At 52.9% G+C, this 21,191-nt stretch overlaps 1 protein-coding gene across 1 annotated transcript; it reads right to left on the bottom strand.

Moving 5' to 3' along the window:
- Positions 1-6,113: 6,113 nt before the first annotated feature.
- TGM1 (transglutaminase 1) lies at positions 6,114-18,400 on the bottom strand. Its single transcript, XM_080649702.1, has 13 exons — positions 18,216-18,400; positions 17,048-17,296; positions 16,574-16,692; positions 16,334-16,441; positions 15,724-15,898; positions 15,172-15,310; positions 13,970-14,073; positions 12,434-12,522; positions 11,811-11,964; positions 11,418-11,702; positions 11,134-11,294; positions 10,657-10,793; positions 6,114-6,509 (listed from the first exon to the last, which is right to left on the bottom strand). The coding sequence occupies exons 1-13, from the start codon at positions 18,397-18,399 to the stop codon at positions 6,281-6,283; spliced, it is 2,133 nt and encodes a 710-aa protein (XP_080505828.1). The 5' UTR covers position 18,400; the 3' UTR covers positions 6,114-6,280.
- Between the last annotated feature and the right edge of the window lie 2,791 nt (positions 18,401-21,191).

Below are 21,191 nucleotides of genomic sequence, written 5' to 3' on the forward strand. Positions count from 1 at the left end.
GATATTTTCCATTGATTTTTTTAGAGAGAGTGGAAGGGAGGGAGAAAGACAGAGAAACATCCATGTGAGAGAGACACATCAATTAGTTGCCTTCCACACACATCCCGACCAGGGCTGAGTATCTAGCCTGCAACCAAGGTATGAGATACGTGAGCAGAATCAAACCTGGAGCCCTGCAGTCTACAGGCTGATGCTCTATCCACTGAGCCAGAACAGCTAGGGTCCTAGTGATTTACCTTGTATACCAGGTGTCCCAGGAGAATAGAAACAGGTTACGAACACTCAGAGTGAATAACTGCCTTATCATTGTCCAGGGACAACAAGTAAGAGAGCACCTCTCTGCCCTGACTCATATGGCTCAGTGGATAGAGCAGCCGTGGGCAAACTATGGCCCGTGGGCCGGATCCGGCCTGTTTGGCTGTTCTATCCGGCCCGCGGAGCTGTAAGAGCGGAGGGTTCTCTTGCTCTCCCCTCCGCTCCTTTACTTTGAATTTATATTAGTTCACACAAACACTCCATCCATGCTTTTGTTCCGGCCCTCCAGTCCAGTTTAAGAACCCATTGTGGCCCTGGAGTCAAAAAGTTTGCCCACCCCTGGGATAGAGCATCTGCCTGCGGACTGAAGGGTCCCAGATTCGATTCCGGTCAAGGGCATGTACCATGGTTGCAGACACATCCCCAGTAGGGAGTATCCAGGAGGCAGCTGATCGATGTTTCTCTCTCATCGATGTTTCTAACTCTCTATTTCTCTCCCTTCCTCTCTGTAAAAAAATAAATAAAATATATTTTTTTTAAAAAGAGCACTTCTAGTAGATTTCTTGAAACTAAGACTAAGAATATCTTTTCATTAAAAAAAAAAAAAAAAAAAGTACAGCCCTGCTGGTGTTGCTCAGTGGTTGAGCATTGATCTATGAACCAGGAGGTCATGGTTTAATTCCCAGTCAGGGCACATTTTGAGTTGTGGGCTCGATCCCCAGTAGAGGACATGCAGGAGGCAGCTGATCAATGATTCTCTCTCATCATTGATGTTTCTATCTCTCCCTCTCCCTTCCTCTCTGAAACCAATAAAAAATATATTGAAAATAATAAAAAATTTAAAAGTGCACTATGTTATATAAAGGATGATGTGAAGGAAATCATCATCTAAGTAAATATAAATGGCATGAAATAGGTTTTCCTCGGTACAGTTTTCTGAGGTACCGTCGTTACTGAGCCCCCCTGGGTGCTCATTTATCTCTCTTTCCCAGAGCTGCCCTCATCATCCACTGCATTCTTCCTGCAAATGCTCCTAAACACAATCCTCCATTGCACTTCCAAGTTTTCAGACCCTCCATTACCCTCTGATTAGTTAACCTTTCATTTAACAGATATTTATTGAGCACCTCCTACATATTATAGACTGTGCATCAGCCATGAATAAGAGAGAGAAGGTCCCTGCCCTCATAGGGCTTACATTCTAGCAGGAGGAGATCTAGAGGCCTGAGGCCAGAACAGATTAAGCTGGGACAGCAGGGATTCTAATGCCTACCTCCAGAGAATTAAAGGAGATGATACCCATAAAGCACCCAATTTGAGCTTAACTCATAGTGGGAACTCAACATGTATTTCTTTCCCTCTATTTGGAGGATTGCATTGCCTTCCCATTGTTTTTTGTTTGTTGTTTTTAGGATTTCAAGCATTTTTGAGCTCTAATAAATATAGGGAATCAGGGTAAAATGAACAAATGTGAAGCAAGTTACAGAATTGTTGAAATCTTAATGTTTCACATTTTCTACCAGGTGTTGAAAAGAGAAACTGTTGTGTTGCTGATCAATCTTTCTGGAAACCAATTTAATAAAATGTATCAACCATCTTAAACATGCCGTCTCTTGAAAATTATTGCTTTTAAATTTGTAAGTAGCAAACGTTGTTTTTTTTTTTAAATATATTTTATTGATATTTTACAGAGAGAAAGGGAGAGGGATAGAGAGCTAGAAACATCGATGAGAGAGAAACATCGATCAGCTGCCTCCTGCACACCTCCCACTGGGGATGTGCCCGCAAGCAAGGTACATGCCCTTGACCGGAATCGAACCCGGGACCTTTCAGTCCGCAGGCCGACGCTCTATCCACTGAGCCAGACCGGTTTCGGCAGTAGCAAACGTTTTTTGTGCAACTCTGTGCTAGGCCCTGTTTTAGGGGGTGTGAACAAGACAGATAAGGTCTTAACTCTTATGAAGCTCACGTTTTAGAGAAAAGAGACAGCATTTAATACGTAAATAAACACTAATGTTAATACGTGCTAGGTAGGACACAAAGCAGTGCTATGCTCAGGAGACTGGGAGGTGGGAAAACGAATCAGATTGATGGTCAGGGAAAAGCTCCCTGAGGAGGTGACAACTGAGCTGAGACCCAAATAACAGGAGCTCCCCACCCCCTGCCACCCCACCATTTACCTGGGGGAAGTGTATTCACCCAGAGGAAGAGCAGGGGCTAAGTCTTAGGTAGGAGGGGATGAAGCTGGGAAGCAGAAGGATCCGGGCCGGGGCTGAGGCAGAAGAGCCAGGGTGTACAGTGGGAATGAGGTTAGAGAGGTCTGCAGGCCAGGTACATCAGAGTGGGACTTTGGATTGTCCCAAGGGCGATGGAAAAGCAGTGGGAGATTTTAAGTAAGATAGTACCAGATTTAGTTTAGAGCAGTGGTCGGCAAACCACGGCTCGCGAGCCACATGCGGCTCTTTGGCCCCTTGATGAGGCTCTTCCACAAAATACCACGGCCTGGGCAAGTCTATTTTGAAGTGGCGTTAGAAGAAGTTTAAATTTAAAATACTTGGCTCTCAAAAGAAATTTCCATCCTTGTACTGTTGATATTTGGCTCTGTTGACTAATGAGTTTGCCGACCACTGGTTTAGAGTTTCGAAAGCTCACTGGCTGTGTAGAAATTGGATTGTTCAGGTTCAAGAGTGGAAACTCACCAGGAAGCTGTGGCAGTTCTGTAGGGAGAGAGCACGGTGACAGTGTAAGTGGGGAGAATGACAGATTAGTAATATTTTGGAGGTAGAGCTGAGAAAACTTGCTGATGAATTGAATATTGGAGGAGAGGAAGAGAGGAATAAGGGGTGACTTTGTATGTTTATGGTTGAAAACTGGGTCATTATAGTAACAATGAGATGGGACAAATTAGGGGAAGAATGGTTCGGGATGGAATTACGAGCTCTGTGGGATCGCTTTTAGTCTGAGATAGAATATAGGCTATGGAGCCAGACTACCTGGTTTCTAATCCTATTCTAGATTGTTGAATGATTTTGGACAAACTACCTAACACTTTGTGTCCAGTTTCTTCATCTAAAGAGGTTTTGTGAGGGTGATATAAGTTGTTACAGATAGATTAGTGCCTACATTCTTATTCACTCAGCAGGTAATTAGTATCTCTAGGCACTAATTCTGAGCATGTAGCAAAGAGCAAATCAGACAAAAATCACTGCTCTCATGGAATTCATATTTTGATTAGGGGAGGGGACACAAATGCAGTGTTAAAATATTTGGTTTGCTGGATGAAAATAAGTGCTATGGAGAAAAATAAAGCAGGGAAAAGTGGAGTGAATTGCAGTTTAAAACAGGAGGGCCAGAAAAGGCCTTACTATGATAGTTGAGGAAAGATCTCAAAGAAGGGAGGGTGCCAGCTGCGTGGACATGGGTAGGTAGTGGGGAGAGTGTGCCCGACAGGGGAAAGAGCAAGTTCAAAAGTCCTCAGGTGGAAGTTTCAAGAAACAACAAGAAAGGTGAAGCTGAGTGACAGGAGGATAAGGGGGTAAATCAGAGGGCTCTGAAGGCCACAGGGAGGACCATGGCTATTATTCTGAGCCCTAAGGGGCCACTGGAGGGGGTGAGTGGATCAGTGACATGATCTGACTGACATTTAAAAACATCTCTCTAGCCTGGATGGTGTGGCTCAGTGGTTGAACGTTGACCTATGAACCGGGAGATCACAGGTTGATTCCTGGTCAGGGCACATGTCCAGGTTGTGGGCTTGATTCCCCAGTAGGAGGCAGCCAATCGATGATTCTCTCTCATCATTGATATTTCTATTTCCCGCTCTAAAATCAATAAAGATATATTTTAAAAACAACAACAAAACACAAATGAAAAAAATCTCTCTGGCTGCCAAATTGAGAATAGACAGGGCAGGGGCGGGCTACTGAGAGGGCTGGTGCTTCACTCCAAGGGAGGATTAGGATGGGGCAGTACCAGCAGAGAAAATTTGATAACAAATAATACAAATAATTCAATACAGAGAGCATCAGATGGTAATACTATGTACTATGCAGAAAAACAAACAAAAAAGGTATATGTGTGATGGAGGAAATTAAAGCAAGAGGGGTATACTAGTAGAGAGTATGGAGGATGTTATAGTTTTATTTTTAATTATAAGACAAAGTTTACTTAGAAAGTTGCAGAGGTAGTAGAAATGAGCCAGCTGGGCTTCTGAAACAAGTTACAGCAGCAAAAGAAGGGTCCTTGGAGCTTAGGAGAGAGATCGGCAAAGGTAACGCGCGCCTAAGGGGAGAAGGGGAAGGGAAGGTGCAGGCATGCTCTGAGAGGAAAGGCGGGAAAGCCAGCGAGGACCTTGCAGTTTTGGAATGGGATGGTGGGGAAGACCTCACCAAGATGTTGGAGAAGAGGGTGCAAACCATGGAGATGTCTGGGGAAGAACTTGTCAGGCCAAGTGCTGAGTCCTGCAAAGGCCCTAGAGTGGGAACACGCTTGGCACTGTGGGAAGGAAGGAGCCCAGGACCTGGAGTAGACTGAGCCTGAGGCAGAGGGGAGGGGAGGGCTGAGCCACAGAGCACTACAGGCGCTTTGGGGAAACCAGCAGAAGGTTTTGAGCAGAGGATTGACACAATCAAATTCACATGTTCACTCTGGCTGCTGTGTGAAGAGCAGAGTATCCAAGGGCAAGAGTGGGTGTGGGAATACGATTAGGAAGCAGAGGCAGCGATCCAGGTGAGAGAGGAAGCAGCTGGGCAGTTCGGCAGCTACAGAGGTGAGAAGGAGCAGTCAGATTCTGGACACGTGGGCATGGGAGACAGACCCAACGAGATTTGCTGACACACTGAATGTGGGATGTGAGAGAAAGAAAGGAGTCAAGGATGACTCCCAGATATTGGGCCCAAGGAACTGGAAAGATAGAGCTGCCATTTATTGACACAGGGGCGGCTGCAGGAGAATATGCTAGGGGCGGTCAGGAGTTTGATCTTAGAGTTGTTTTGCTTGGGTTCTTCTATGAAACACACTGTAGAGATGTGGTGAAGCCAAAAAATTTACGAGTTTGAGGTTCAGTGTAAACAAATACAATTTTTGGAGTTAGTGGTCCTTAAAACCACAAGACCGGCAGAACTCACCTAGGCAGAGTGGAACTGGAGGAGGGACAGCCTGGGGTGGAGGCTGGGGTCACTCCAACACCCCGAGGCTGAGCAGAGCCCAGGAGACTGAGCAGGGCAGCTGCACTCAGGAGGCCTGGGAGGGCGGCTGGAAGTGAAGACTCTCATCCAGTCTTTAGACAGGATGTTAACCACTAGTTAACGCTGGGAGAAAGTGCTCATCCGAGGTGATTTGGAGGGAAAGCAGCATATGAAACACAACGTTAATAGTTCTTTTCTGTACATGGTGGTGACTGAAGACCATTATTTTCTTCTTTACAATTTTCAACATTTTCTTAATTTTCAACTCTGAACATGTATTACCTTTATAAAAATTCTTAGACAAGAATATTTGAAAATAAACAGTGAAAAGGAGCTCTTGCTGCTCAGTGAGTTCTCCAGCCTATTTCTACCTCAAACATGTGCGTACAAAAGGGAACTTAGGTCCTTCTCTCCCCAGTGGGTGCCATGGGAGGGCAGTCCTGGGGGCTTCGGAAGGGCTTTGGCCAGTAGAAGCACCCTTGGGTGGGGGGAGGTTAGTCAGATAAGCACTGGAGGCCCAATCTGAAGAGCTGATGAGCTGGTATCATCTGACCTGCCAGCCACGCTTCTCAGAGCCAGGGGCGCCAGAAATGCCGCGTGTGTCCCCAGGACAGACAGTAGGTCCACACTGCTTGGCCCAGCATGGACGGACAGATGGACAGAACAGCACTTCATTAAAAAACCGTTTATTAGCTTCTGTGCTGCCCAGTGCAAGTGAAGATAGTCTCCCTCCCCGGCCTCCCCGCCCGAGCCCCTGGGGTACGGCTTTACAGCAGACCCCTGTCTTGAGGCAGTGTCCTTGTTCATCTGACTCCAGTCCCATTGCTCCTGGCCCAGGGCTAAGCCCCACCTCGAGAAGCCATAGGAATAGTTTCTCCTGAGAGACTGTTGCCTCCGGCATCTGAGAAGACACCCCGGCTGCCGGAGGCTGGGGCCACGTCCACTTGGATGACACCGTGCACCTGCGAGAGCTGTGGGCTGTCCAAGCTGGCGATGAGCTGGCGGGGCCCTGGTCTCACAGGCACGAACGTCTGGCGCAGTGTCACTGTCTCGTTGCCCCCAATGTCCCTGTGGGCAGAGATAGGGTCATGGGGGATGACTGGGGGTGGAGTGGGGAGGAAGGACTGATGGGGCAGCCAGGAAGGAAGGAGCAGAAGGTGGAGCTCTTCAGCCACAGCTGGGCTCAGCTGGGATCCCCACACCCAGGACCAGGACAAAGCCTGAGTCCCAAGGCCACCTCCACACAGATCAGCAGCCACCCACACAGCTGCCTGAGTTAGAAATGTCCCAGTCATCCGGACTCCTCCCTCCCCCTCCCACAAACACCTGGGCAAAACTGTGGCACTGCCTCCCCCTCATCTCCATTGCCAGCTGCTGCCTAACCAGCCCATCCCCGCCCCACATGGGGTTTCTGAGACCAAGGAAACTTCAAATGGAGATTTAGGGGCTCAACACAGTATTGCCAAGGAAGAAAGTGGAGGAAAATTATCTTCTGCCACAATCATCTTTCCAAAGGGGCATTTTAATCCCCAAAACATTGGGAAAATGTTATCTCAGAAAAAAAAGGGAAGTCTTTCCTGAGAACATACATGTTTGTGTGTATGTATGTGCATCACACACACACACACACACACACACACACACACTACAGTGCTTTTATTTTCTCCCTTCTTAATGGATCTCTGAAAATCGATTCCCAGACCACACCTCTGAGAATCGGTTTCACCAGCCTTCTAACTGCCCTTCTTGCCTTTCATCTCATTTTTCCATTCTATTCTCTAACCACTCGAACTTGAACTGAACCCTTCAAGGGCTTGGCTTCCTTGGTGCTTAAGGAATGAGACTGCAGCTCCCTAACCCGACACACAGGCTCACTCTGACTCAGCCTGCCTGCCTGCACGACCTCATCATCCCCCACCATTCCTCCTGCCCACGAGCCTGCATGGGCTCCTTCCCTGCCCTGAACCCACCTCCTCTGTTGTGCTTTGCCCTGGCCGCCTGTGCAGGCTCACCCCACCTCCTCAGTGAGGGCTTCTTGAGGACCTCCTGCCCTCAGGAAAATGAACCTGGCCCTTCTTTGAGCTTCTCCAGCAATCTGCATGTGTGCTTTATTTACTGAACGTGATTGTACTTATATCACACCTGCTCATGCCTGTTAGCATCTATCCTTTCCTCCTCTGCCTCAATCCTTACCTCTGCGCCCACCCCACCCCCGCCCTCAACTCAAGCCTGCCATGGAGACCCTCCCTGGAGCCACACCTGGCGCAGACACCCCAGTCCTCCAAGAGAATGAACCAACACCCCAACTTCAAGGATAAGCTCTCCTTGGGGCAAAACATTTAGCTTGAAGCCTGCTTGCTTGCAAGAGGTGTCCCTGGACCATTCTGTAATCCTTCTTCTACCATTGTCAGCTGTGTGGTTTAGGACACGTTACTGAACTTGTCTGATCCCCACTTTCTGGTCTACAAAATGAAAGTGAATATAAAATAAGGGGTGGTATAAGATGGTCTTGAAGATGCTTCCAAGCTCCATGCAGGAGGAGAGCAGGGGGAGGCAGGGAGATATAGAAAGCCTAACTGTTAAGTTATAGATCCAATTGCTAGACTTCCTATCATAGCAGGTAACTAGAAATTAAGTCTACAATTTAGTAGGTAGTTTATACTCTGGCTGGTTACAAATTAATGTTTTTAACTTGTGCCCACTTTTCCATAGATACAAAGGTAAAAGTGTTTAGGCTCAGACCAGTCTGTAAAGGCCTACTTGCCCTGTACTATAATCAACCTGTACTATTTCAGAACCTGGCCTTTATTTATAACATTATTTCCAGAAGAAATTGCTTTCCACTTTCCAGCATGGATGTCAAGATTTCTCCCTGCCCTGGGCTTAGTGTCAGGTGAGACCTTCGCCACACCCCTGTTGGGAGTTTAAGCTGAGCACATCAGCTGCTAAAGCTGGAATGTGCCTGTAACAATGAGTGCAGGCAATGAAACCAACTCCTTAGACATCCAAAATTAGCACTGTCCTTCCATTATGTACTAGTTCAGCCAGGTTGCCAGTGCTTGAAACACTTTTTAAAACTTCTCCTGGACTTTTCTTCAGAGTCATTGAAAATCATATACACATCAGAGCACCCAGTCACACACGTGTCCCCTGTGCCCCCTTTACAGCCAAGCTTCATTTCTGATTGAAAAGGGCATTGTTCCCACCCTGTTTGCCCATCTTATTAATTTGTCTTAGCTCTAGATGACTTCAGGCTGTTTCCCCTAAAGTTAAATGCACCCCCAGGAAGACTACCCTAGGAATATTCTGGAGAATATGATTCAGACTCCGGGGAAATTCAGCCTCTGCTGGTGCCGGATTTGGTGGTGACAACAGCCATCTGGAGGAGTAAGTTCTGGAATGTTTATTAAATGGCTAGTCACCACTCTGGGTGGCACACCTTATGCTATAATGGGGTTCCATACCACAGTCTTTGATGTGCAAACGGGAACAAAGTAACACCCATCTTGGAATCCAATGTATCTGAACCAACAGCTCAGGGACTTCCCCTCCGGGTTCTCAATTGTCCTAGTGGCCCTGGCCTGGGACAGCAGCAGCCGAGGAGCCACAGGACATCCAGGGAGAACCTGCCTTGAGAAACCATCTTCCAACCCTCTCATGGACTGAGGGGAGACTGGGACCTTTAATGGGAAGGGGGTCTTATACAACCCCACGGGGGAAGAGATGGGGCAGGTCTCCATGCTTAGCTCGGTGTCCCTCTCATTCTTCCCGGGAGGAGGCAAGACTCAAAAGTCTGGCAGGGCTGCTGAGGGGCATCCAGCTCTGGGGACCTCTCCGAACAGGGGAATCTCCTTCCATCATTTGCAGGTGAGAGACACCTGCAGGGAGGAGCTATCTGGGAGCTGCAGTTCCACTCTCTAAGCTGCCAGAGACTCTTGTAGGGAGATAAAGGGAAAGCATTCCTTTGTGACATATGACATCATCCAGGGTTTGGGCTGGGGCACAGATCAGGAAAACAACCTTTTCAGCTTTGGCCTGTTGGCAAAAGTGGAGGCTACCACCACACAGAGCCTGCTGTGACTAAGTGTGTGTGTGTGTGTGTGTGTGTGTGTGTGTGTGTGTGTGTGTGTGTTGGGGGAGGGATGTTAGGCAGGGTGGGCAGGAACCCTCTGCTTCCCACACCCAGCCCCTCACACAGGCCATCTCTTTCCCTCAGGCCCTCTTTGTCTAAAGAAGAAAACACACGCCCCTGTCCCCAGAACGCTGATCTTAACTGTAAGCCTCTGGCCTTCCCTACTTTCCCTCCGTGCTGTTCCTGGGGAGGGAGAGGGCACTTGGGTGGGTCTGTGTCAGAGATGACAGCACAAGCCCAGGAACATAAGCATGTGTGAGGCCCTCACACAGCCTCGCCTGGCTCAGGATCAGGTCCAAGAGGGCTGGTAAGGGCCTGAGGTGCAGGGCCCTCGCCTCTGGAACTGCTGCTCAGCCCTCATGGCTCAAACCAAGCAACAGGCTTAAGAGTCTTAACGTGGCGTGCACCACGCAGAAGAGCAGAGTCTGGCCCTTATGAGCTATGGGGCCCTGTGAGACGTGGCCATTAGGTCCCCATCTGCAAAGTGGGGGTGATGGTGGCACTAATCAAAATGAGCACTAACTTTGCTCCAAGCACTATGCTAAGTGTGTTACGTGCAGCATCTCATTTAATTCTCAGGAGACCCTCAGAACCAGGTACTATTGTTTTCCCCACATTACGGTGAGAACAATGAGGCTCAGAGGAGTCACCTGCCCAAGGGCTCACAGCCAGTGAGTGATGGAGGTGGGACCTGAACCTGCTTTGGAATCCCAAAGCGTTGCTTTTAATTATATGATGATCTCTAAAGTACTTTAAAGGGTTTTTATGGTCTCCTAAATGAGAAAATATTCCTGAAAGTGCTGGTCAACTCCTGAGTGCTGGGCAATGTGAGTGGTGAGTTGCTAACGATTCCCATGTGAGTTTTAGCTCGCAGTGAGATGGTGAGGCAGACGGGGACACAGCCTAACACTGCACACGCAGCAGGTCTTAAACGCTGCTTGGACTGAACTGAGTCAGGTGGTATTGCTGGCTGGCCCCAAGATGCTTTCTTGGACCCTGACAGATGGTACCATCCTGACCAAGAGAGGAAGCAATGTGGGGCCCAGTCTGCCCAGGAGGCAGACAAGGCGGCATCAGACTCACCCAACGTTGAGGATCTTGGGTCTCTGTAACCCGGAGCCCTCGAGCCGGAAGACTACGTTGGTGAGGGTGACAGGCACGGGGTTTTTGAAAACAATCTGTACTTCGCACTCCTGGCCAACCACAGCTGCTCCCAACAACTGAGAAAAAAAGAGACCCATCCCCATATCAGAGACCCCGGTCAAATATATGGGGCCCATACACCGCATCAGGGAGGGATCAAAACCTCCTCGAGTCCCACACGTCTGTCTCCGAGAGGAGGCTCTGCATCAGCAGAGAAGCCACCACCGAATCGAGGAGATGAGATCTCATTTTACAGAGGAGAAAACGGAGGTCTGAGAACCCAGAGCCAACCTCTGACCTTCTCCTCCTAGAACCGCTCGTCAGGCCATTGTGTTCCTGACTTAGCACCCTGTCCCCTTCCGCTCCAGTGTCCCTCAGCCTCTGGACACCCCTCAGGCTCTAGCCAGCTGCCCTCACCGTGAGGGAGAGGTCCGGGGTGCGCAGACGGAAGGTGTGCTGCTTGGCCAGCACCTGCCCACTCTCCTTGACGTGGCCCGAGACATTGAGCAGCATGGCCCCTTGGTCCACAAGGTGGGGCTTGTATTCCTTGTAGGCCACCGGCATGGTCACACGGTCCGCTGGGGAGAGGAAGCATGGTGTCACGGAGGCCTGCTTCCCCAGACATGGCTTCCCAGGGTCTCCATGGCCACAGCCCCAGTGCCTGGCCGTTTAGGGGGCAGGGCTGGGGAAGGAGCACTTACAGGCGCCTGGAGCCAGCACCACTTCCTTCTTGCTTTCCTTGAAGACGGACCCGGTGACACCGGTGTAGAAGGTGACTGAGAGGTAGAGGTGTAGCTTCACAGTGCGGCTGTTGCTGCTGCTGCGATTGGTCAGCACCACGCTGACCGACAGATCCTGCCCCATCACTGCGTCCTGGGCCTCCACCTGTATCGCCACATCCTCAGCTGAGTCCCGGGTGGCGTACACATTGGGTTTGCTGCCGTGGGCGGTTGCTGTCTCCACTGCCTTACGCTCTGCTTCTGAGCCTGGGGGTTGAGGGTCAAGGGTGAGGTTACCGCTCCTGTGAGGGTCGGGGAGTGCTCAGCGGGAACATTCAGGCTGGGCCTGCGCTGGCTGGGTTGGGGGGATGGTACCTTCTGGGTGCTTATAAAGATGGGTGACATCCTCCTGCATGTTGGAGCCAATGGCCTTTGTGATGATGAGTGTGCCAATGGCCTTCTCCTCCACGTACACAATCTTGAAGCTGCCATCGTCCTGTCGCTGCCAGTAAACCTTGTCACTGTTCACCTATGGGGAGAGGGCAGGGGGGTGTGAGCTGCAGTGAGCGAGCCACAGGGTCGGAGGTTGGACCTTCCCTGGACCCTCCAAGAGCAGGGAGGGTTAGGTGTGAAGGTTGGGATCTTCCTGGCAGAGCCAAACACGGAGACTTTCCAAGCTGAGCCAGATGAGGCCGGAGAGCAGGGAGGCTGGTCTGGGAGGCTCCTCGCAAAGCACTTCGGCATTAATAAAAGTAATCCCTTACGCTCGTTTGCTGACTTTATGACTTGTAAAGCCGTTTCACACCCATTATTTCTTTTGATCCTGAATACAGGAAGCACGACAGCCATTATTATTCCCTTAGTGGAGGAAACGAAGACTCTTAGAATGACTTTCCCAAGGACACACAGCTGATCAGTCAGCGGTGAAGTCAGGACCAGAGAACCAACAGCTACACCGGGCCTCGGCCTGCAGAAGGCATGTGGAACACAGCCCTCACCTCGGCGAAAATGAAGGGTGTGTCGTACTTCATGTAGACCAGGCCATTCTTGACAGACTGCACGGAGCAAGGGCCACAGCAGAAGATGCCTAGGGGAGTCAGGGCAGGATGGAGGTGAGAGATCCAAGGATCCTGGGAGGAGCCCACCCATCCAGACCTAGTGCCCACTGCCTTGGGGTCAGCTGCCACCCAGTCCACCCAAGGGAGGGCAAACAGAAGAGAGAAGTTCCATTTGGCCTCAGTCAGTGGCGGCAGGGGCGGGGCAGGGCCAACCCTGGGGACAAGTCTGCCTTTTTAACCAAATCATTGACACACTCTTCTTCCATTGGCTAAGTTGGCTATTGGCTGTCTGTGATCCCCAGAGGTCAGGACCTTCTACATCAAGACAATTCCAGAGCCCAAGGTAACTCTGCTTGCTGTCTGGGAGACCAAGGACACCACAGACACCATTCCAGAAAAATCCAGAACAACCCCTCGGCTCTATAGCCCAATGTGCCCTCTCTGTGGGGAGGGGAGGGGAGCTGGTGGGAAATAGAGTCTGGCCTCAACATGCTCAGGAGGGTTTTTTAGAGGAGATGGGCTAACAGGGAAGATGCTTGTCAGGAGAGGACACCATCCAACAGGAAAGAATCTTAGAAAGTACCTAGCACTATAGTCTTCTTTTATAGCTGGGCAAACTGCGCCTCAGAAAAGCAAGGTAGATGCCAGGATCTCACAAGACAGCTGGGTACAAGAGAATGGAAGGAGCTAATATTTACTATGGTCTGGGAATGCTGCTGGTCTCTCTAATATACAACTGCTCATGTGATCCTCCCAACCACCCTTTATGGTATATATTACCCTCATATTACAAACAAGAACACCAAAGCCCAAAGATGCAAGGGCCTTGCCCACGAGGACATAGCTAAGAAGTAATCAAGCTGAAATCAAGCCCGGGTCTGACTGGCCCCAGAGCCCCTGCCTGCCGCCCTCCCCACCACTTCCCAGAGCGGGGACAGAACTCAGGGCTCCCAGTGTCCTGGGCCAGGCGTTTCCAGCATCGCAGATGCCTCTGGGTTGCATGACTCAGGAGGGCACTGTTCACAGAGATGACTGAGAGGGAGCGGTCTGGCCAGAGACCAGAGGAGAAACGTAGGCTAGGCGAAGGCTACCTGACCCAGGGTGAAGAAGGGGAGGCAGAAGGAAGACAGCAGGAGGGCAGGCTGGCTGCCTGGGGCTGCAGGGTTAAGGTGAAAAGGGGAGGGCCCTGTTTGAGAACAAAGTGTATGACAGGCCTAATTTTTGCAATCTTTGACTTTTGAACCATTTGAGTACACTAACCATTATAAAGAAATGAAACGTAAGCATATAGTTATGCAGTAAGGTAAAAATAAACTAAAGGCCACATGGCTAATAAGTCTGTTTAAAGACCCATGCGGTTAAAGGACCTGGCTCCAAGGCCCCGTCCAGCGCTGACCCTGGAGCTTATTACCCAGGTTGGGGATATGGGGACAAAGCCAAAGTGGGGTACAGGAGCCAGACAGGGCCCCCCCTCACCACTGCTGGTCTCCTGGGGTGTGGCATCCACCACCTGCCAGCCATCAAAGCCTGAGGGCAGATCCGGCCTCTTCATCCAGCAGTCATTCCACACGTGGAAGTTCCTGGGCAGACAAGGAGGGAGTACTGGGTCTGAGCAGCCCACCCGGGCTGCCCCAGCACCCCCTCAGGATCCAGGTCTCAGGTCACTGTTCTTTTTTTTCATTCCTTTTTAATCATCACCCGAGGATATGTTTTTATTGATTTTTAGAGAGAGGGTCATTTTTAGAGAGAGAAAGAAACATCGATGGGCCCTGGCCGGTGGCTGGGGGTTGTCCAACCATGCACTGAAAGGTTGCTGGTCAGGGCATATGCCCAGGTTGTGGGCTCCATCTCCAGTAGGGGATGTACAGGCAGCAGCAGATCCATGTTTCTCTCTTACATCCATGTTTCTCTCTATATCTCTCTCTTCCTCTCTCTCTAAAACTTGATAAAGAAATCTTTAAAAAAATAAATAAATAAAAGAAACAGCCCTGGCTGGTTTGGTTCAGTGGATAGAGTCTTGGCCTGTGGATTGAGGAGTCCCAGGTTCGATTCCAGTCAAGGGCACATGCCCGGGTTGTGAGCTCAACCCCAGTAGTGGGTGTGCAGGAGGCAGCCAATCAATGATTCCCTCTCATCATTGATGTTTCTATCTCTCTCCCTCTCCCTTCCTCTCTGAAATCAATAAAAATAAAAAATAAAATAAAATAAGAAACATCGGCCCTAGCTGGTTTGGCTCAGTGGATAGAGCGTCGGCCTGTGAACTGAAAAGTCCCAGGTTCGATTCTGGTCAAGGGCACATGCCTGGGTTGTGGGCTCGATCCCCAGTGGGGTACTTGCAGGAGGCAGCCGATCAATGATTCTCTCTCATCATTGATGTTTCTATCCCTCTCTCCCTCTCCCCTCCTCTCTGAAATCAATAAAAATATATTTAAAAAAAAAAAAAAAAAAAGAAACATCAATGGGCTGTCCCTTGTATGTGCCCCGACCGGGAATCGAACCCAAAACATAGGTATGTGCCCTGACCGGAAATTGGACCCGAAGCCTTTTTGGGGTACAGGAGAACACTCCAACCAACTGAGCCACCTGGCCAGGGCTCCGCTCACTGTTCTTGGCAGGAACGAGCCATCTAGGCCCAGCCCCAGCCCCAGGCTCAGCCCCATCCCCAGCCTCAGCCTCACCAGACAGAATCGTGGTTCAAGTGCTCGAGCGGCTTCATGTTCTCGTCGAAGTAGATGTCCATGGTGAGGGACGTGTCTGTGTCATGTGCTGAGTTGAAGTTGGTGACAGTACGAGTGGCCAGGCCCAAGCAGCGCAAAACTGCAGAGGAGCCAGGGTTGGGGGTTCAGGGCCCAGGGCCCAGGGCCAGGGCAGTGGGGGGGCGGGCATGGAAGGCATCAGGCGAGGAATAGCATGGGGAGAAGGGCAATTGGGTTGCCAAGCTGGGTCAGCGGTCATTGGGATCAGGAGGCCTTTGGGTCAGGGTGTGTTGGGGGTTAGGGGAAGCCAGGCCACCTGACTGGCTTTGTCCCTGCCTGCCTCCTCTCCCTCCCCTCCCCTAGGCTTCTCTCTGGTTGTTAACATTAATTAATGATAATTAAGGCCAGCCTACCATCCACCCCCACTGCCCCTACACTGTAGCCCAGCTGGGCCTGGCTCATGAAGGTGTAGCCCGGCTCCCCACCCTCCTCCTTGTCGGGCCCAGGCCCCTTCTGTGCTAGTCCCTCCACTACCTGTGGTGGTCACACCGGCAAAGACCCAGCATTGGCCATAGGGGACAGAATAGCCGGTGCGCAGGTAGCTGAGTAGGATCTCCACGCTGCCCACCCAAGCTGACGGGTTGGTGCCTCGGGAGTAATCGCCAGACCAGTTCCCAATCAGGACCCCATTGTCATCTAAGGAGTTCACCTGTCCAGGACAGAATGGGATGGGAGGAGTTGGAGGAGAGGCTCAGGACCTGACATGTGGTCACTGGCCCAGCCCCTGGCACTACAAACACTCTCACCCCTAAATGCCTCAGGATCTAGCTGAGCCACGCCCACTCCTCCCAGAGTCATTCCCCCCTCCCGCACCTCCACCTCTGGTCTGACACAAGAATGTGAATCCTGGGTGTGCCAAGTATTGGGTTTGGCCCTACATTCCATAAGAGCTGGGACAGGAGCCAGGAAGGGTGGGGTGGGGGACAGGCAAAGGAGAGAAAAGGAGTGAGACCCCTTCCCAGGATACCATTTGCAAGGGCAGGGCAGGGCTGGGGTCCTGGAGGAATCAGAAAGGCCAGACGAGGGAGGCAAGAGAGGCAGCAGGCAGACACACAGTAGGGCTCAGAGCCATGAGGGTGCTCACCATGGCAGAGATGACCCGGGAGACACTGACTGGGTCCCCACGGCCTCCATATGGCATGCCCCGCCGGTCCAGGATGTACAGGCAGGCATCCAGCACCCCATGATCAAACTGGAAGGAGGGAGGGCAGAGGTGAGCGCAGCCCGAGGTGGCTAAGCTTGACCCTAGGCCAGCATCTCCTCTCCCACCCCACCCCACCTGCCTCTAGCTCCCCTGAGTGCATGTGGCCCTGGCCCGCTGTACCTGGCCGTAGTTCCACGTCCGCTCGCCAATCTGTGCTTCAGTCCCGTAGTAAATTCTCCCAGACTCGTTAAGCACATACTCCTGCCGCCAGTCCTCATGGTCCACGTACACGATGTCCTCTGCATCCCCAAAACACACGTGCCTGGTTCCCTCCAGCCCTCTCCCTGCCCCGGGCCAGCTCTGCAGGACTCACGTCCACAGAGGAAGAACAGGGACCCCTCTAGCCTGAAAGCCCTCCTCCCAGGAAGGACGGAGGGAGCACGTCAGAGATGGTGGGAGGAGGATTCTCACCAGGAGAATCGAGGCTGTGTGACCTTGAGGTGGTCACCTTTCTCCATAGGACCTAGATCGCCTCACCTGGAAAATGGGAGGCTGCCTTCTCCCAGGGTCAGGCACCCAGCTGGGTCCTAGGAAAGGAAGCCCGACCTTCCTTCTCTCCTGTCTACCCCCTGCGCCTGACTCCAGCAGGCTCACCTGGGCACCAGGGATTGAAGAGGATGTAGATCTCATTGTGGGGGTCGAAGGGCAACAGGAACTCGCCAGCCTCTGAATGTGTGCGGACTGTGAACTGAAACTTGCCGATGATGGCGTTGGGGGAGGTGTGGACCCGTAGGTCCAGATTCTGCCCACTGGACTTGGTCACCTGGGCCTTCCAGCCTCCACTGCCGCCCTTGCCCACTGGGATGATCACATGGGTGCCCTTGCCCACCTCGGGGTTGTTTCCTAGAATGGGGAAAGCAGCAATTAGCGGGTGAGGCCTCCCTGCAGTAGGGGGGATGACTTCTCCCAGCCCCACCCAGGATGTGCATGAGCCAGTGTGTGTGTCCCTGAGTTGGGCCATCGCCTTACAGTCTGAGAGCAGCTTTGTTCCCGCCCGATGCTTGCCCACATGCCAGGACAGAAACCCAGTCCAACGTCCCAAACCTGTTCCCCTGACACTGAACGCAAAGGTGGGCAGGAGAGACCAGGCCACAGTCACCCTCTGCCTGCCGGTCCCAGCTCCTGCTCTGGCGGGCCCAGATGCCTCCACCTCATGTGGAAGGGCAGTCCTGATCTGAAGGCCAACCCTGCCTGCTCCCTGGGGCTGCCCCTTCCAGAGCCCAGGGCATCCCTGGTGGAGGTGGTGGGTACTTGGAAAATTAGAGGTGGGGTGGGCAAGGCCAGGGCCTAATCAAAGGGTATGAGGAGTCAGTCACCCGCCCCCGGCAGCATGGTAATCACCAGCCTGCGCAGTCAACGGCCACCAAGCAACGCGCTGAGGGAGGCACCTGCCCTGGGCCATGGAGACAGAGGAAACAGAGAGACAGAATTGGGCAGAGAGGGCAGAGCAGGAAGGAGAGCAGAACCAGAAAGACACACAGAGGCAGTAACACCCAAGCAAACATCCGAGGAGAAAGAATATTGAGAAAGATGCCCCTGGAGGCTTGAAGGTGAGCTTAGGAAAATGGGAACACCAAGACTCCCCCCAGACACACCCCTAGGGACACGCACACTTGCACCTGCCTTATCTGGCAGAGAGGGAGAAGTGAGATGGGGGAGGCGCACGAAGACGCACCTCTGACCCTAATACCAGGACTGGGAGGCCCTGCTAGCCAGCCCCTCTGTCCAAGTTTCCACCCTTCCCACTGCAGGCCCCACTGACCAATGTGCAGTTCCAGGATGACGCGATCGGAGGACTCATAGGGCCGAGACAGGAAGAGCACCATGTGGAAAGGCTGCCCGCGGCGCAGGATCAGCTCATCGTACTCGAACTCGTCCGTGTGGTGCTCTCGGCGGTTCTGGTCCGAGCGTGAACTCAGCAGATCCACCCCCGTCACCACCAACATGCCCTCTGCAAAGTCACAGCTCCTGGTCAGCAAAGCCCCCTGGGGAGCCCAGGGCCCCATCATTCGCCTCCCAGGCTCTCTGAGATGCCAGGATGAGTCTCAGGCCCCACTGAGGCCTTTGGCTCTCCGCTCAGGTGGACAGGCCCGCCTCACCTCGGATGGCACCATCTCCAGCTGCGTTCACACCGCTGCCCCGTGAGATCGGCCGGCGGGAGTCGGAGCCCCGGGAGCCAGGTCTCCGTCTCCCAGAGCTGGACCCTCGACCCCTGGAGTCTCTGTGGGGCTCAGACCCCCAGTCATCGTCCGCCCCACTCCGGCAGGAGCAGCAGCTGCAGCATCGAGCCCAGAAGGAGCGGCTTCCTCTGCGGGACCGTCTGTCGGGCTCCGGCTCTGGCTCCGGGGAGGGTGTGGTGGGGGGCTGCCAGGGGTTCCCGCCCCAGCGGCCCACATCGGAACGAGGACCGTCCATCATGTCTGCGTGGAAGAGGCAGGGCGGCTCGGGTCAGTCACCCCCTCCGGTTTCCTTTACCCAGGACACCCAGCCAGCCCAGCCAGAAACCTGCTATTCAGAGCGCTGCTCTGATTCCAGCCAGTGACAAAGATGGTCTTATTTTTTGATCCAGAGATTCCCCCAGACCCATCCAGAGACCCTCCCTGAAGACCCCTCTCAGGCTTACCTCGGAACTTCCCCCTGCAGGGGAGAGGCTCCCCCCTCCCTAGACACCCACCAAACCAGATGCCCAGTGGAGAAACCTGCTCAGACCCATCCCAGGAAATGTGTGAACACTTGTCACAGCCTCTAGACCCAGCAGGACCATCCCCCGTCCTGCTCCCTCCACATGCAGCTCCTCAGTCTAGATAGAGGTGGGTGGACCAGCTGACCGCCTTAGGACTCCTTCCTTCCTTCCTTCCTTCCTTCCTTCCTTCCTTCCTTCCTTCCTTCCTTCCTTCCTTCCCTCCCTCCCTCCCTCCCTCCCTCCCTCCCTCCCTCCCTCCCTCCCTTCCATTGATTTCAGAGAGGAAGGGAGAGGGAGATAGAAACATCAGCTGCCTCTTGCACACTTCCCCACAGGGGCCCAAACCCATAACCAGGGCATGTGCCCTTGACTGGAATCAAACCCGGGACCCTTCAGTCCGAAGGCTGATGCTCTACCCACTGAGCCAAACTGGCTAAGGCTCTTTCCTTTCCCTCCCTCCTTCCCTTCCTTTCTTCTTTCCTTCCTTAATTCTCACCAGAGGATATGTTTCCATTACCTTTTAGAGAGAGGGAGGGAGGGAGAGAAAGGGGAAAGGAGGGAGGGGAGAGAGAGAGAGAGAGAGAGAGAGAGAGAGAGAGATCAATTAGTTGCCTCCCAACCGAGAATCAAACACACAACCTTTCTGTCTACTGGATGATGCCCCAACCAAACAAGGCACCCAGCCAGCTAGGACCCATTTCTTAGCAGAAATTCCCCACCCAACGCTCTTTGCAAAAAGACAAGCGGGTGAGGAGTGAGACTTGGGGTCCTTGGCATTCCCCACGTCGGGTCAAACCCGGCGGGGGCATCCGGGAGCGGCGGCTCGTCGTGCTGGAGTCCGCGCTCTCCCGCACATCGGAGCAGCGTCGCTGGGGCTGGCCAGAACCCACCATGCTGGGGTCGGATCTGGGCGCGCGCGGCCCCCAGACGGCGTTGTGGGGCTCAGCATCTCAGAGCCCGTCGGGGCCCCTCACCTGGAGGCGGTGCTGGCGAGGGCAGCGCTGAGTCGCGCAGCCGGGGTGGAACAGGTCGGGACTGACGGGACAGGACAGACGCGCCGGACGCCGCTGCACAAGTGGAAGGTGTGGGGCGGGCGGGTAAGTGGTTTATGTGGGGGGGAGGGCGGGGCCGGCTGCTAATAAGGGGAAGCGTGGTTGCTCCATCGAGGCCCAGCCCCCTCCGGAGGCAGGGATGAGAAGGCCCCGTCAAAACCTGTGCAGGCTAGGGCTGGGGCAAGGGACGGTCGGGTCGGGGTCTGTCAGGGCTGAAGCTGGGGGAAAGTGGAAGGCGTTGGTGGGACCATCACACCAGGCTGATTCCTGCCAGACTGCGTGCTTAAGGAGCCCCTCCGAGGGCAATGGGGCAGGGAACCCTTTCACCCACACCCCTGTCCAGCTGACCCCGTTGTCCAGCTCAGGCTGCCTGCCTGTGGTCTCATAGGCCCCTGTGAAACTGGCCTGGTCCTGGTATTCATCCTGCCCAGGGAGGTCCCTGAATCCCAAGGTGACATCAGCAACCTGGCCCTCAGACTGGCTCCACCAGCCAACCCATGACCTGCAGGCTCCACCAGATCCTCTGACCCCCACCCTCTTCCTCCACAGCCCCTGGCATGAGTGGGCAGCTACCAGCTTCCTGTATCTCTTCAAGTTTGGGATTGGAGGCTGGTCAAAGTAGTTTTCTCCCCACGGCCTGGGGGTTTGGGGGAAGCTGAGGGCTTCCTCTGAGGCTTGGGTGAGAACTGGCTGCAGAACACCTCCCTCTCTCACTGAGAGGAGTGTCTGGTCAGCTGGACTCCTGGGTTCTCCAACCCTGAATTCTTCCTGGGAATCCTGACCAACCAGCTCTAGGAACCTGCCCTGTGTCCATCCCAACTCCACCCTGGCACAGGGGAGACACCCGGAGAGGAGACCAGGTGTCTTCAGGGAGGCTTTCTTGGGGGTTCTGCAGAAGGTTGGGCCCCTTTCCTCCATCCCACCTGTGTCCCAGCTCTGCCCATCGGCCACTGAACAGAAGACAGTGAAAACAGGGTTGGCAAGAAGACACAAGGAAGCCAAT

The sequence above is a fragment of the Plecotus auritus genome (genome assembly GCF_963455305.1).
Source record: "Plecotus auritus genome assembly, chromosome: 1".
Lineage (NCBI taxonomy): Eukaryota > Metazoa > Chordata > Mammalia > Chiroptera > Vespertilionidae > Plecotus > Plecotus auritus.

Excerpts from the sequence above, each read along its gene's own strand:
- TGM1 (XM_080649702.1), bottom strand. The coding sequence starts at position 18,399 with ATGTTGGTGGTGACGGGGGTGGATCTGCTGAGTTCACGCTCGGACCAG. Across the intron at positions 14,074-15,171 it reads TTGAACCACGATTCTGTCTG|GAACTTCCACGTGTGGAATG; the intron begins GTGAGGCTGAGG and ends TTGTCTGCCCAG. Across the intron at positions 11,965-12,433 it reads CACCCTTCATTTTCGCCGAG|GTGAACAGTGACAAGGTTTA; the intron begins GTGAGGGCTGTG and ends CTCTCCCCATAG.